Source organism: Salmo trutta, chromosome 25 (genome assembly GCF_901001165.1).
Source record: "Salmo trutta chromosome 25, fSalTru1.1, whole genome shotgun sequence".
Classification (NCBI taxonomy): Eukaryota; Metazoa; Chordata; class Actinopteri; order Salmoniformes; family Salmonidae; genus Salmo; species Salmo trutta.
Genome location: NC_042981.1, coordinates 10,601,080 through 10,613,635, shown reverse-complemented (window position 1 = coordinate 10,613,635; position 12,556 = coordinate 10,601,080). Strand labels below are relative to the sequence as shown.

The 12,556-nt window shown below is 40.9% G+C and overlaps 1 protein-coding gene across 1 annotated transcript; it reads left to right on the top strand.

Annotated features, from left to right (window-relative positions):
- The first annotated feature begins 3,629 nt into the window (after positions 1–3,629).
- Positions 3,630–12,329, top strand: rmnd1 (required for meiotic nuclear division 1 homolog). The gene is made up of 12 exons (XM_029712886.1): positions 3,630–3,767; positions 4,212–4,692; positions 4,981–5,086; positions 5,204–5,279; positions 5,378–5,417; positions 6,251–6,351; positions 6,594–6,700; positions 6,840–6,904; positions 7,076–7,152; positions 10,467–10,587; positions 10,913–11,029; positions 11,195–12,329. The coding sequence occupies exons 1-12, from the start codon at positions 3,664–3,666 to the stop codon at positions 11,225–11,227; spliced, it is 1,428 nt and encodes a 475-aa protein (XP_029568746.1). The 5' UTR covers positions 3,630–3,663; the 3' UTR covers positions 11,228–12,329.
- Positions 12,330–12,556: the final 227 nt, after the last annotated feature.

The following is a 12,556-nucleotide window of genomic DNA, read 5'->3' as shown; positions in this document are numbered from 1 at the left end:
ACAACTGATTGGCTCAAACGCATTATGAAGGAAAGGAATTCCACAAATTAACAAGGCACCTGTTAATTGAAATGCATTCCAGGTGTCTACCTCATGAAGCTGGTTGAGAGAATGCCAAGAGCGTGCAAAGCTGTCATCAAGGCAAAGGGTGGCTACTTTGATGAATCTGAAATATATATATATATATATATATATATATATATATATATATATATATATATATATTGGCTACTACATGATTCCATATGTGTTATTTCATACTTTTGATGTCTTCACTATTATTCTAAAATGTAGAAAATAGTAAAAATAAAGACAAACCCTGAAATAAGTAGGTGTGTCCAAACTTTTGACTGGTACTGTATATAATTGTTATTTTTTTTTGTAATAAATTTGCAAAAATGTATAGAAAACAGTTTTTGCTTTTGGATTGTATGTAGATTAATGAGATGAAAAAAACAACAACTATTTAATCAATTTTAGAATAAGGCTGTAACGCATCAAAATGTGGAAAAGTCAAAGGGTCTGAATACTTTCAGAATACGCTGTATGTATGGTATGATTGCTAGTTAACCTTACTGATCTTGACAAAATGATCCCACTACCACTATTGTCACTATGGATAGAGGGCAGGATAGACAGTTGACTGGTAGACTATATTGACTTGTTGTATAGAAAGCATGCAAAAAGTGAAGTGCATAAGGGAAGTACCAAAACACCTTGATAGGAGAGGCGCATGCAAACAGATGAGGAAATATGGCTATATATAAGACATATAGTAAAACCTGCAAAATTATTAATGTAAATCTGGGAAAAAACGATTCCCCACCACAGTAAATTTCAAACTGTCCCTTAGTGGAACAAACATGCTTCCATGACATGTAGAATAAAGTCAGCTCTATTCATGACAATTATATTTGACCTTATCCAGTTATCTGCCTTCTGTTGCTGTGTCAATACTTTACATTATCTTTCTGTGGGTTAGGTCGCCTTATGAATAGAATAGAATATATACAGTTGAAGTCGGAAGTTTACATACACCTCAGCCAAATACATTTAAACTCCGTTTTTCACAATTCCTGACATTTAATCCTAGTAAAAATTCCCTGTCTTAGGTCAGTTAGGATACCACTTTATTTTAAGAATGTGAAATGTCAGAATAATAGTAGAGAGAATGATTTATTTCAGCTTTTATTTCTTTCATCACATTCCCAGTGGGTCAGAAGTTTACATACACTCAATTAGTATTTGGTAGCATTGCCTTTAAATCGTTTAACTTGGGTCAAACGTTTCAGGTAGCCTTCCACAAGCTTCCCACAATAAGTTGGGTGAATTTTGGCCCATTCCTCCTGACAGAGCTGGTGTAACTGAGTCAGGTTTGTAGGCCTCCTTGCTCACACGTTTTTTTCAGTTCTGCCGACACATTTTCTATAGGATTGAGGTCAGGGCTTTGTGATGGCCACTCCAATACCTTGACTTTGTTGTCTTTAAGCCATTTTGCCACAACTTTAGAAGTATGCTTGGGGTAATTGTCCATTTGGAAGGCCCATTTGCGACCAAGCTTTAACTTCCTGACTGATGTCTTGAGATGTTGCTTCAATATATCCACATAATTTTCCATCCTCATGATGCCCTCTGTTTTGTAAAGTGCATCAGTCCCTCCTACACCAAAGCACCCCCACAACATGATGCTGCCACCCCCGTGCTTAACGGTTGGGATGGTGTTCTTCGGCTTGTAAGCCTCCCCCTTTTTCCTCCAAACATAACGATGGTCATTATGGACAAACAGTCCTATTTTTGTTTCATCAGACCAGAGGACATTTCTCCAAAAAGTACAATCTTTTTTGTGGTGGTTTTGGAGCAGTGGCTTCTTCCTTGCTGAGCGGCCTTTCAGGTTGTGTCGATATAGGACGCATTTTACTGTGGATATAGATACTTTTGTACCTGTGTCCTCCAGCGTCTACACAAGGTCCTTTGTTGTTGTTCTGGGATTGATTTGCACTTTTCCCACCAAAGTACGGTAATCTCTAGGAGACAGAATACGTCTCCTTCCTGAGCAGTTTGACAGCTGCGTGGTCCCCCCCTTTGAGTTGTGCCGTGGCGGAGACCTTTGTGGGCTATACTCCTTGTCTCAGGATGGTAAGTTGGTGGTTGAAGTTATCACTCTAGTGGTGTGGGGGCTGTGCTTTGGCAAAGTGGGTGGGGTTATACCCTGCCTGTTTTGACCTGTCCGGGGGTATTGTCAGACAGGGCCACAGTGTCTCCCGACCCTTCCTGTCTCAGCCTCCAGTATTTATGCTGCAGTAGTTTATGTGTCGGGGCGCTAGGGTCAGTCTGTTATATCTGGAGTATTTCTCCTGTCTTATCCGGTGTCCTGTGTGAATTTAAGTATGCTCTTTCTAATTCTCTCTCTCTTTCACTCTTTTTTTCTCTTTCTTTCTCTCTTTCTCTCTTTCTTTCTCTCGCTCGGAGGACCTGAGCCCTAGGACCATGCCTCAGGACTACCTGGCCTGATGACTCCTTGCTTTCCCCAGTCCACCTGGCCGTGCTGCTGCTCCAGTTTCAACTGTTCTGCCTGCGGCTATGGAACCCTGACCTGTTCACCGGACGTGCTACCTGTCCCAGACCTGCTGTTTTCAACTCTCTAGAGACAGCAGGAGCGGTAGAGATACTCTGAATGATCGGCTATAAAAAGCCAACTGACATTTACTCCTGAGGATTTTGGCCATGTTCTGTTATAATCTCCACCAGGCACAGCTAGAAGAGGACTGGCCACCCCTCATAACCTGGTTCCTCTCTAGGTTTCTTCCTAGGTTCTGGCCTTTCCAGGGAGTTTTTCCTAGCCACCGTGCTTCTACACCTGCATTATTTGCTGTTTGGGGTTTTAGGCTGGGTTTCTGAACAGCACTTTGTGACATCAGCTGATGTAAGAAGGGCTTTATAAATACATTTGATTGATTGATTGATACAGATGAACGTGGTATCTTCAGGCATTTGGAAATTGCTCCCAAGGATGAACCAGACTTGTGGAGGTCTACCATTTTTTTTCTTAGGTCTTGGCTGATTTCTTTTGATTTTCCCATGATGTCAAGCAAAGATGCACTAAGTTTGAAGGTAGGCCTTGAAATACATCCACAGGTACACTTCCAATTGACTCAAATTATGTCAATTAGCCTATCGGAAGCTTCTAAACATCATGACTGTTTAAAGGCACAGTCAATTTAGTGTAGGTAAGCTTCTGACCCACTGGAATTGTGATACAGTGAATTATAAGTGAAATAATCTGTCTGTAAACAATTGTTGGAAAAATTACTTGTGTCATGCACAAAGTAGATGTCCAAACCAACTTGCCAGAACTATAGTTTGTTAACAAGAAATTTGTGGAGTGGTTGGAAAACGAGTTTTAATGATTCCAACCTAAGTGTATGTAAACTTCCGACTTCAACTGTATAGGGGGGAGTTCTTGGTTGATATACAGTGCGGTTTCCAGGAGTCTCCAGGCAACAGAAAACATTGTCTCTCATTTCACCACAGGGGGTGCTGTTTTTCAAAATCCTCTAGTCGAGGATGACGCAAATTTGCGTCACCGCAACCAGGAAATGCAGTAGCTGTTCAAATTAAACTTTATGCACAACAAGGCTGCATTCGAACTGTCATGAGTATCTAATGCACATGTTTCACACCGTGTTAGATGTGACTCAACGCAGATACTGTAGTTATTTTAACATGACAAGCATTAGAACATCTTCTTGTTTTAGTAGCCTGATTTGGTGAGTTATTTTCTTTAAGCTTGATAGCTAACGTTATAACTCATTGATTTGAAGTTAGCTACCTTGCAAGTGCTAGTGCACGAGCCTTTCTTCATGGAAGGTTTGATGTGGCGTACATGCCTCGTGCTTTATTGTGAGCATCAGCAACAGCAACATTCTTGTAACCAATGACCATAATGTCCAGAACGTTTATTGTAATCTGGCTAGCTTCTTAGCTATTGCATGCATTTCCATTCAGCCAAGGTCAATTTTCCTGATACAAGAAATTAATGCATATAGCTAAAACGTTAGTAATGTGCAGTCCATGATGCATTTCTTTGTGTGAAGGTATTCAAATTGGTTCCTCTTGAGTAGAATAAACCTCATAGATATGTTGGTTCCATGATTTAGCTAGTCAATACAGTATGCTTATGTTTTCTCATCTCTTTGCATTCCTGTGTGTAGTCCAATCCATAACATGTTCTGGACACTGTTGTGCCGACTGAGGATCCAGAAGCCTTTGGGGAGTAGGACATGTGCCTATAGGTTCACCTCTGTCAATCTGTCAGACCCTATCGAGCCGCATGTACCACCTAGAACTCGACTAACTCCCTGGACCACCTCGGACTCTGTTCATCATAGGACGTGTCACTCAAGCACACACATCCAACAGCATGGCTGGACTGTCAGACGAGACGGGGAGCGAGATGTTTCGTATGCGGCACGACATTTTAACACCTGTGTTCAGTCACTATCAGCTGTCCCTGGTCAGCCCACCTCCACCAGACCCTGGAGTTTCAGTATACAGAGAAGGTTTTATTCAACAGCTCCTGTTAAATCAGTGATGAAACCAGTGACCGTGCTTGGAAGTGGCAAAAAAATTCCTAAAGGCCCCAGGACCAAACAACCATCCAGAACCAATCAGCCGACCCCAAAGGAGGACAAGGTGAAGCCGTCCGTCCATCAATCAGATTAGAAGACTGGGAGATACTTAATAAATTAACGAATGAATGGATGGATGGTGGGCTGAATGGACGTATGAATGGAATAGGATGTATTGATGCCTAGTGAGGAAATTGGATGAGGTACATACAGGGACATTAGACACACATCAGAGAGCATATAGACTTGAGCTCTATCTTAACATCTCATATGATCCAATTCTGATTCTTGATAATGTGGGGTTAATATGTCATTAACAATGTTTGCATCCATGTTCTATCTGACCCCATAGGATATGATGCAGTGCATTGCCTATGCAACAGCAGACCAGTACCATCTGCCAACACTCTGCCATGACCTCATAGCCCACGGCTTCTACGAAGTAGATTTACCAAGAGGTAGGCCAACACCTTTTTACTTGACTTCATGGATACTGTAGGCTAATTCCTTACTCTTTTCATGGCTGTGCAATGTAACAAAAGACACATTTTGATTATAATATATTTGAATTTCAGATGCCTCAAATGCACTCGTAATATGCACTGACAATGCCCAAAAACCCAGTGATAATGCAACAATGTTCTTCTTCAGGTATGTCCTCTTTTTTTCTGTATGTTATTGGTTATGTCTTTTACATTACTTATTGTTTTGTATTGAATATTCATTAATTAAGCCATTTTTACTTCTAGGGAGGGGTCAGTGGTCTTTTGGAATGTTGAAGAGAAAACAGTAAGAATAATTCTGATCCTATTGCACATAAGAAGTCACAATAGTAATTATAGTTCTGATAATGACGAAGATCACATTACACTCACTTAAAAATCACTAGGGGAAGGTGTGGTTCTCTTGAATCAGGTAGTCTAACATGCTGACCAAACCGCATGCTCAAAAGTTGATTTTGTTCACCCACACCAGACGCGATCAGGGGACACAGGTTGAAATATCAAAACAAACTCTGAAACAATTATATTAATTTGGGGACAGGTAAAAAATTATTAAACATTTATGGTAATTTAGCTAGCTAGCTTGCTGTTGCTAGCTCATTTGTCCTGGGATATAAACATTGGGTTGTTATTTTACCTGAAATGCACAAGGTCCTCTACTCCGACAATTAATCCACAGATAAAACGGTAAACCGAATTCATTTTTCATCATCTCCTCCTTCCTTCAGGCTTCTTTTTCTTCTTTGGACTTTATATGACGGTTGGCAACCAACTTTATGGTGCATTACCACAAAGATGAACTGAGTGTGGACCTCAGTTCATCTTTCTATCACCCACGTGGGTATATGCTCCTAAAAACCAATGAGGAGATGGGAGAGGCAGGACTTGCAGTGTGTTGAGCGTCACAAATAGAACCAAGTTCTATTTAAGCACCTGGCCACGCAGACGCTCGCGAGCAGTGTGGGTGCAATGATTGAATAACATGTATGTGTACATTTATTTTGCGGTGCGAGCGTTGTGGTCAGCATGGTAGCAGGTGATTTGTAGAGGGAGCTGCAGATATTGTCAGTTACAGATCAATAATGACATTTCTTGCTATTGAACTGCTTTGTTTTTCAGATGAAGAAAGTGATGAGGATCTTGGAGCGGCATGAGATTCATCCCTACGAGGTAGCTCTGGTCCACTGGGAAAATGAAGAGATCAACTACACTATTGGAGAGTACGTCACCTGATATGGTTGGTCGTTACAGATCAATGATTGCCGTTTCAATCATGTTATATGGATTACAATAAAATGTAATTGTAGATTTCTGAAAAATGAATGACTTGATATGTCTTTAACATTTATCATTATTTCGTTTTAATTTGGATGATAATAACAATTTTATTACTCTGCTAGGATAGGGAACAATTTGTTGTAAATCGTTGTCTTTAGTGATCAGTGTCTTTTGTTCAACCCAGGGGAAACTCAAAGCTACAACGTGGTAACTTCCTGCTGAACAGTGAAATAGATCCTGACAAGGCCGTGCTGGATAAATTTGCATTTTCAAATGCCCTTTCTTTGTCAGGTTAGTTTGAACCTTTTTCATGTTACTGTTTTTTGTTACTGTATGAAACAAAGCATTACTGTTAAACGGTCCAGGTACTATGGTGATTGATCCTTACAGTCCATATACTGCTCTCCCGTCTGGCTTGGTTTTGTTGCAGTGAAACTGGCCATATGGGAGGTGGCTTTGGATGACTTTGTGGAGTCGATTCAGTCAATTCCAGAGGTAGGTTAACAATAATCTGTGTACAGTTTGGATCTCCACACTTGAGAAACAATCATCTCAAATCATGAGTAGAGAATCACGTAAAATCATCATTACGAATTGTTTGTCGCTGTAAAAATAATTTTTGTTTGTTCCTCCCAACTAACTAGATTATATGCACTTCCCATTCAGATGCTGAAATCTGGGAATAAAATAAAGCTCTCCAGAGCAGAGGTTATGCAGAAGATCGGAGAACTCTTTTCTCTGAGGTAAAGTGAATTTAAAGCTGTGACTCTTATTTAGGGCTGTCCTGGACTAAAACATTTCTTGGTCGACCGAAAGTCGTCTGTTCCAATCAATTGGTAAAAGTTTTAAAAGATGTTTTTTTCCATATATAGACGCACTCTGTGTTTTAATGAAATCAGTTATGTATGCATTGAGCTTGTCTGATGCTTTAAGCTCACTGTTTGATGAAGTAAGACACAAATTACTCAAGAGGGAGCCAGAGATCAAGATGACCAGAAGATAAAAACCTTAACCTGTCCCGACTATCCTCCTCCCGCTCCTACTGGCTTTCACAGATTCTGCCACTACTCTCCTGAAGTTGTCGGTAATAGGCTACACGTGGAGTCTGCAAACTTTGTCATGTGTAATGCCAATTTATCTTGCCATTTCTACCAATCTGCGTGCTAGTTATGGTTTTCATATGCACATTTTCGTGGAACAGTTTCATTTCATTTATAATAAGTCTTTGTTTCTCAAAATCATTGTCATGTGGTTAATCAAAATTCTATCCCAATGTAAATGATACAAACATAAAAGTAACTTTTATATTGCCATTGCCAACTATGTAAAAATTGCCTTGTCATTCTCAATGAATGTAAAAACAGACTTTGTTAACTTGCTGTTTGAGGTGGAAATAAAACATTACTTTGAGAAGCTCCACAGCTCATTAGTGGTGGTGCTTTAAGCCAATCAGAAATACTATGAGATACCCAAATGGGCACATTTTATATGCCTACATTTGCGAGCAGGCCAGGTAGCCTATAGGCCTACTTCTATGCGTAATCAGGTTACTCAACATTGACAGGAGCGCTCCAACCAAAAGACAATTTCATAAATTGACAACTCGTAAATGGAATGAAATTAACCAAAACTTGTTTCTCACAAGTGTAGCATAGGTTTGTAGAGCACATAACCTATGTGTCCACTCACTCCGACAATGAGAGCGGTAAAAGAATGGAATAATAACATATTGAATGTGTTAACAGACATTATCGTAAGAAAACAAACATTGTAGATAACAGTACATGTACTACTGGTGATATATGTAATGGGGAATTGATAGACACTAACAATCAAACGGAAACAATTCACACAATTGAAGTTATGAAACAATGAATGTGCACAAATTGGCAGGAGAGAGACGCGCGTTCTGGGGGAGAGACGCGCGTTCTGGGGAGAGACGCGCGTTCTGGGGGAGAGACGCGCGTTCTGGGGGAGAGACGGGCGTTCTGGGGGAGAGACGGGCGTTCTGGGGAAGAGACGGGCGTTCTGGGGAGAGACGGGCGTTCTGGGGAGAGACGGGCGTTCTGGGGAGAGACGGGCGTTCTGGGGGAGAGACGGGCGTTCTGGGGGAGAGACGGGCGTTCTGGGGGAGAGACGGGCGTTCTGGGGGAGAGACGGGCGTTCTGGGGAGAGACGGGCGTTCTGGGGAGAGACGGGCGTTCTGGGGAGAGACGGGCGTTCTGGGGGAGAGACGGGCATTCTGGGGGAGAGACGGGCGTTCTGGGGGAGAGACGGGCGTTCTGGGGGAGAGACGGGCGTTCTGGGGGAGAGACGGGCGTTCTGGGGAGAGGCGCGCGTTCTGGGGAGAGGCGCGCGTTCTGGGGAGAGGCGCGCGTTGTGCAGCCACACTCCCCTTTATCTTGGACTGTGCCATTCCCGCAGTATTCTGCAATGGATTAGTCTCAGCCTCCGCAAATGGATTAGTTCACTGAAATGGGTGCGAGTAAGACAGGTGTCTCATGTGCCATTAAAAAAAAAGATATATACAGTCAAAAGTTTGGACACCTACTTATTCCAGGGTTTTACTTTATTTTTACTATTTTCTATATTGTAGAATAATAGTGAAGACATCAACTATGAAATTACACATGGAATCATGTAGTAATCAAAAAAAGTGTTAAACAAATCAAAATGTATTTTATATTTGAGATTCTTCAAAGTAGCCACCCTTTGCCTTGATGACAGCTTTGCACATTCTTGGCATTCTCTCAACCAGCATCGTGAGGTAGTCACCTGGCATGCATTTCAATTAACACGTGTGCCTTAATGCGTTTTCAGACAATCAGTTGTGTTGTGACAAGGTGGGGGTGGTGTACAGAAGAGCCCAATTTAGTAAAAGACCAAGTCCATATCATGACGAGCAGCTCAATTAAGGAAAGAGAAATGACAGTCTACCATTACTTTAAGACATGACAGAAGACAGAAGTCAGCAATTAACTGCACCTCAGATTGCAGCCCAAGTAAATGCTTCAGAGTTCAAGTAACAGACACATCTCAACATCAACCGTTGAGGAGACTGCGTGAATCAGGCCTTTGTGGTTGAATTTCTGCAAAGAAACCACTACTAAAGGACACCAATAATAAGAAGAGACTTACTTGGGCCAAGAAACCCAAGCAATGGACATTAGACCGTTGGAAATCTATCCTTTTGTCTGATGAGTCCAAATTTGAGAGTTTTGGTTCCAACTGCCGTGTCTTTGTGAGACGCAAATTAGGATGATTAGCATGGAGGAGGTGTGATGGTGTGGGGGTGCGTTGCTGGTGACACTGTCAGTGATTTATTTAGAATTGAAGGCACACTTAACCAGCATGGCTACCACAGCATTCTGCAGCGATACGCCATCCCATCTGGTTTGCGCTTAGGGGGACTATCATTTGTTTTTCAACAGGACAATGACCCAAAACACACCTCCAGGCTGTGTAAGGGCTATTTGACCAAGGAGAGTGATGGAGTGCTGCATCAGATGACCTGGCTTCCACAATCACCCGATCTCAACCCAATTGAGATGGTTTGGAATGAGTTGGACTGCAGAGTGAAGGAAAAGCAGCCAACAAGTGCTCAGCATAATGTGGGAACTCCTTCAAAACTGTTGGAAAAGCATTCCTCGTGAAGCTGGTTGAGAGAATGCCAAGAGTGTGCAAAGCTATCAAGGCAAAGGGTGGCTACTTTTGACGAATCTGAAATCTAAAACACTTTTTTGGTTACTACATGAATCCATATGTGTTATTTCATAGTTTTGAAGTCTTCACTATTATTCTACAATGTAGAAAATAGTCCAAATAAAGGTGTGTCAACTTTTGACTGGTACTGTGTGTATATTTAGTTATTTATTTATTTGCTACTGCTCGACTAAAAAAAATATATCGGTCAACCGACAGCCTATCAACCAGTTGAATATTTGGGTTCAGCCCTACTCTTGTTTTATAAAACATTTGAACGAACTGAATTGTATTGTATTACATTTTCCACTGTATCTATCAACCTGAGCTCTGACCTGCTGTTCTGTTGTTCCAGACACTGCATCAACCTGAGCTCTGACCTGCTGATCACGCCAGACTTCTACTGGGACAGAGAGAACCTGGAGATGCTCTACGACAAGACGTGTCAGTTCCTCAACATCAACCGCCGGGTCAAGGTAGGGGGGGCTATAATATAATAATTATATGTAATTTACCAGATGCGTTTATCCAAAGCGATTTACTGTCATGGGTGCATATATTTTACATATGGTCTGTCTTATTCATCGTTAGTATGAGTTTATGGATCATATTTGATAAGATTTGATAATATTTGATTTACTTGTAAATGTAGATATGTTGTTTCTTCTGGGAAATAGTCCACTTTAGTCATAGGCAGCAAACCTTAAAAAATGCTTGTCATTATGCAAAAAATGATTGTGGCATTGAAATCCATTTGCAGCAGTGGAGCCTACAGTTGCCTGTTGTCCTATTGTTTTTCAGGTAGTGAATGAGAAACTGCAGCACTGCACTGAGCTGACAGACCTAATGAGGAACCACTTGAGTGAGAAGCACAGCTTGAGGCTGGAGTGGATGATCGTCATCCTCATCACTATCGAGGTCAGAACCTAACGCACCTCCTCTAACTACATGGTTTATGTTCTGGTGATGATGGTTTGATTAAGATTATAGTGTTTCTAGCATTATAATGAACAAGAACAAAATGTCGCCTTATCATTAAATGTTTAATATCCTCTCACTAATCTTTTGGTTTGGTTTCTTCAGGTGTTGTTTGAAGTTGGCAGAATGATTTTCTGAAGAGCTTCATCAGCGACGATAAAATACAGATTTAAGGAAAGAAAAAGACTAACAAATGCCTATTTTATTAATTACATTACATTATGATCATAATGAACAAGACATTGAAAAGAAGGCTAAGCTTTGACCCCAAAGAATGCAACTTACTGAACATAAGAAAATCGCACAACTACGGTAGACTTACTGTTCGTTAACACTAGCAGCGATGGAATGGGATTTGATTTATTAGGATCCACATTAGCCAATGGTGACAGCTAATCTTACTGGGGTCTTACACATAACAAAAAATATTTTACAATTTACATAAATGTAAAAACATGTAGTGTGTGTATGCATCTATTAGTTACACATACATGTCAGTACATACATGCAAGTAGCTCACACGGGGGAAAGAAGTTGTGAGGGGTTGCTTTGCAAGAAGTAACATTTTTAATGGACAGACAGCCTTGATACAAATTGAGAAATATCACTGTAGAAGATAGGATTTTGGTTGGTGGAACGAGGCTAAAAAGAAGAGAAGTTCACATTTAAGCAAATCACCAGTGTCTCTGCCACAAAATGTAAATGATAGCCAACTGAGGGAGACAATGTCTCACTAGCTCACTTTGGGACTGTTGGATTTCTGTTTCAAATATGTATCCAAATGTACTCATTAATATATACATGGTGTTTGGGGCTTTATATGCTTGAGTTTGTTTGTATTTAAACTTAAAATTGCCTATGTGTATTGATTAAGTGTATGTATTTATTTATTTATTTGGAGACATACATTTCTGTTTGTCTTCATTCTAGCAAACTGTATGATAATTCAAACAACCAATCCAATGTCTCATGATCCCAGTGACTTGTCTGTAAGAAGCTGAGCCCTATTACAGCTTCAGGTCAATAAGAAGATGCTAATTGTCTATGGTCTTACCATGTCAAATGTTATTCAGAAGATGCTAATTGTCTATGGTCTTACCATGTCAAATGTTATTCAGGTTCACGATGTGATCCGTGAAGATCAACAGCACTTAAATGTAGTGACAGCTGTCATCTCCTGTGTGAATCTTTTGGTGTTTTGATTTATAAAATAAAGTGGAGTAAACTTAATTGCATATTGTAAGTACTGTACGTGTCTTGCTTTATTTAGTATAGGTAGAACCACAGTGACAGAACCATAACTCGTATGTAAGAAAGGCCCTGAGAGGCTCGGACTGGTCCTTCAAGCTGTATGTAAACCCCTTTATCTGGCTCGGGGGACTGCTCGGGGGACTGCTCGGGGGACTGCTCGGGGGACTGCTCGGGGGACTGCTCGGGGGGGACTGCTTGGGGTCCAGCCAATATCTA

Bases quoted from the DNA above. Each gene is read 5' to 3' on its own strand.
- rmnd1 (XM_029712886.1), top strand. From the start codon at position 3,664: ATGCACATGTTTCACACCGTGTTAGATGTGACTCAACGCAGATACTGT. The intron at 5,418-6,250 runs GTAAGAATAATT...TTTGTTTTTCAG, and splicing joins GGAATGTTGAAGAGAAAACA to ATGAAGAAAGTGATGAGGAT. The intron at 10,588-10,912 runs GTAGGGGGGGCT...ATTGTTTTTCAG, and splicing joins ACATCAACCGCCGGGTCAAG to GTAGTGAATGAGAAACTGCA.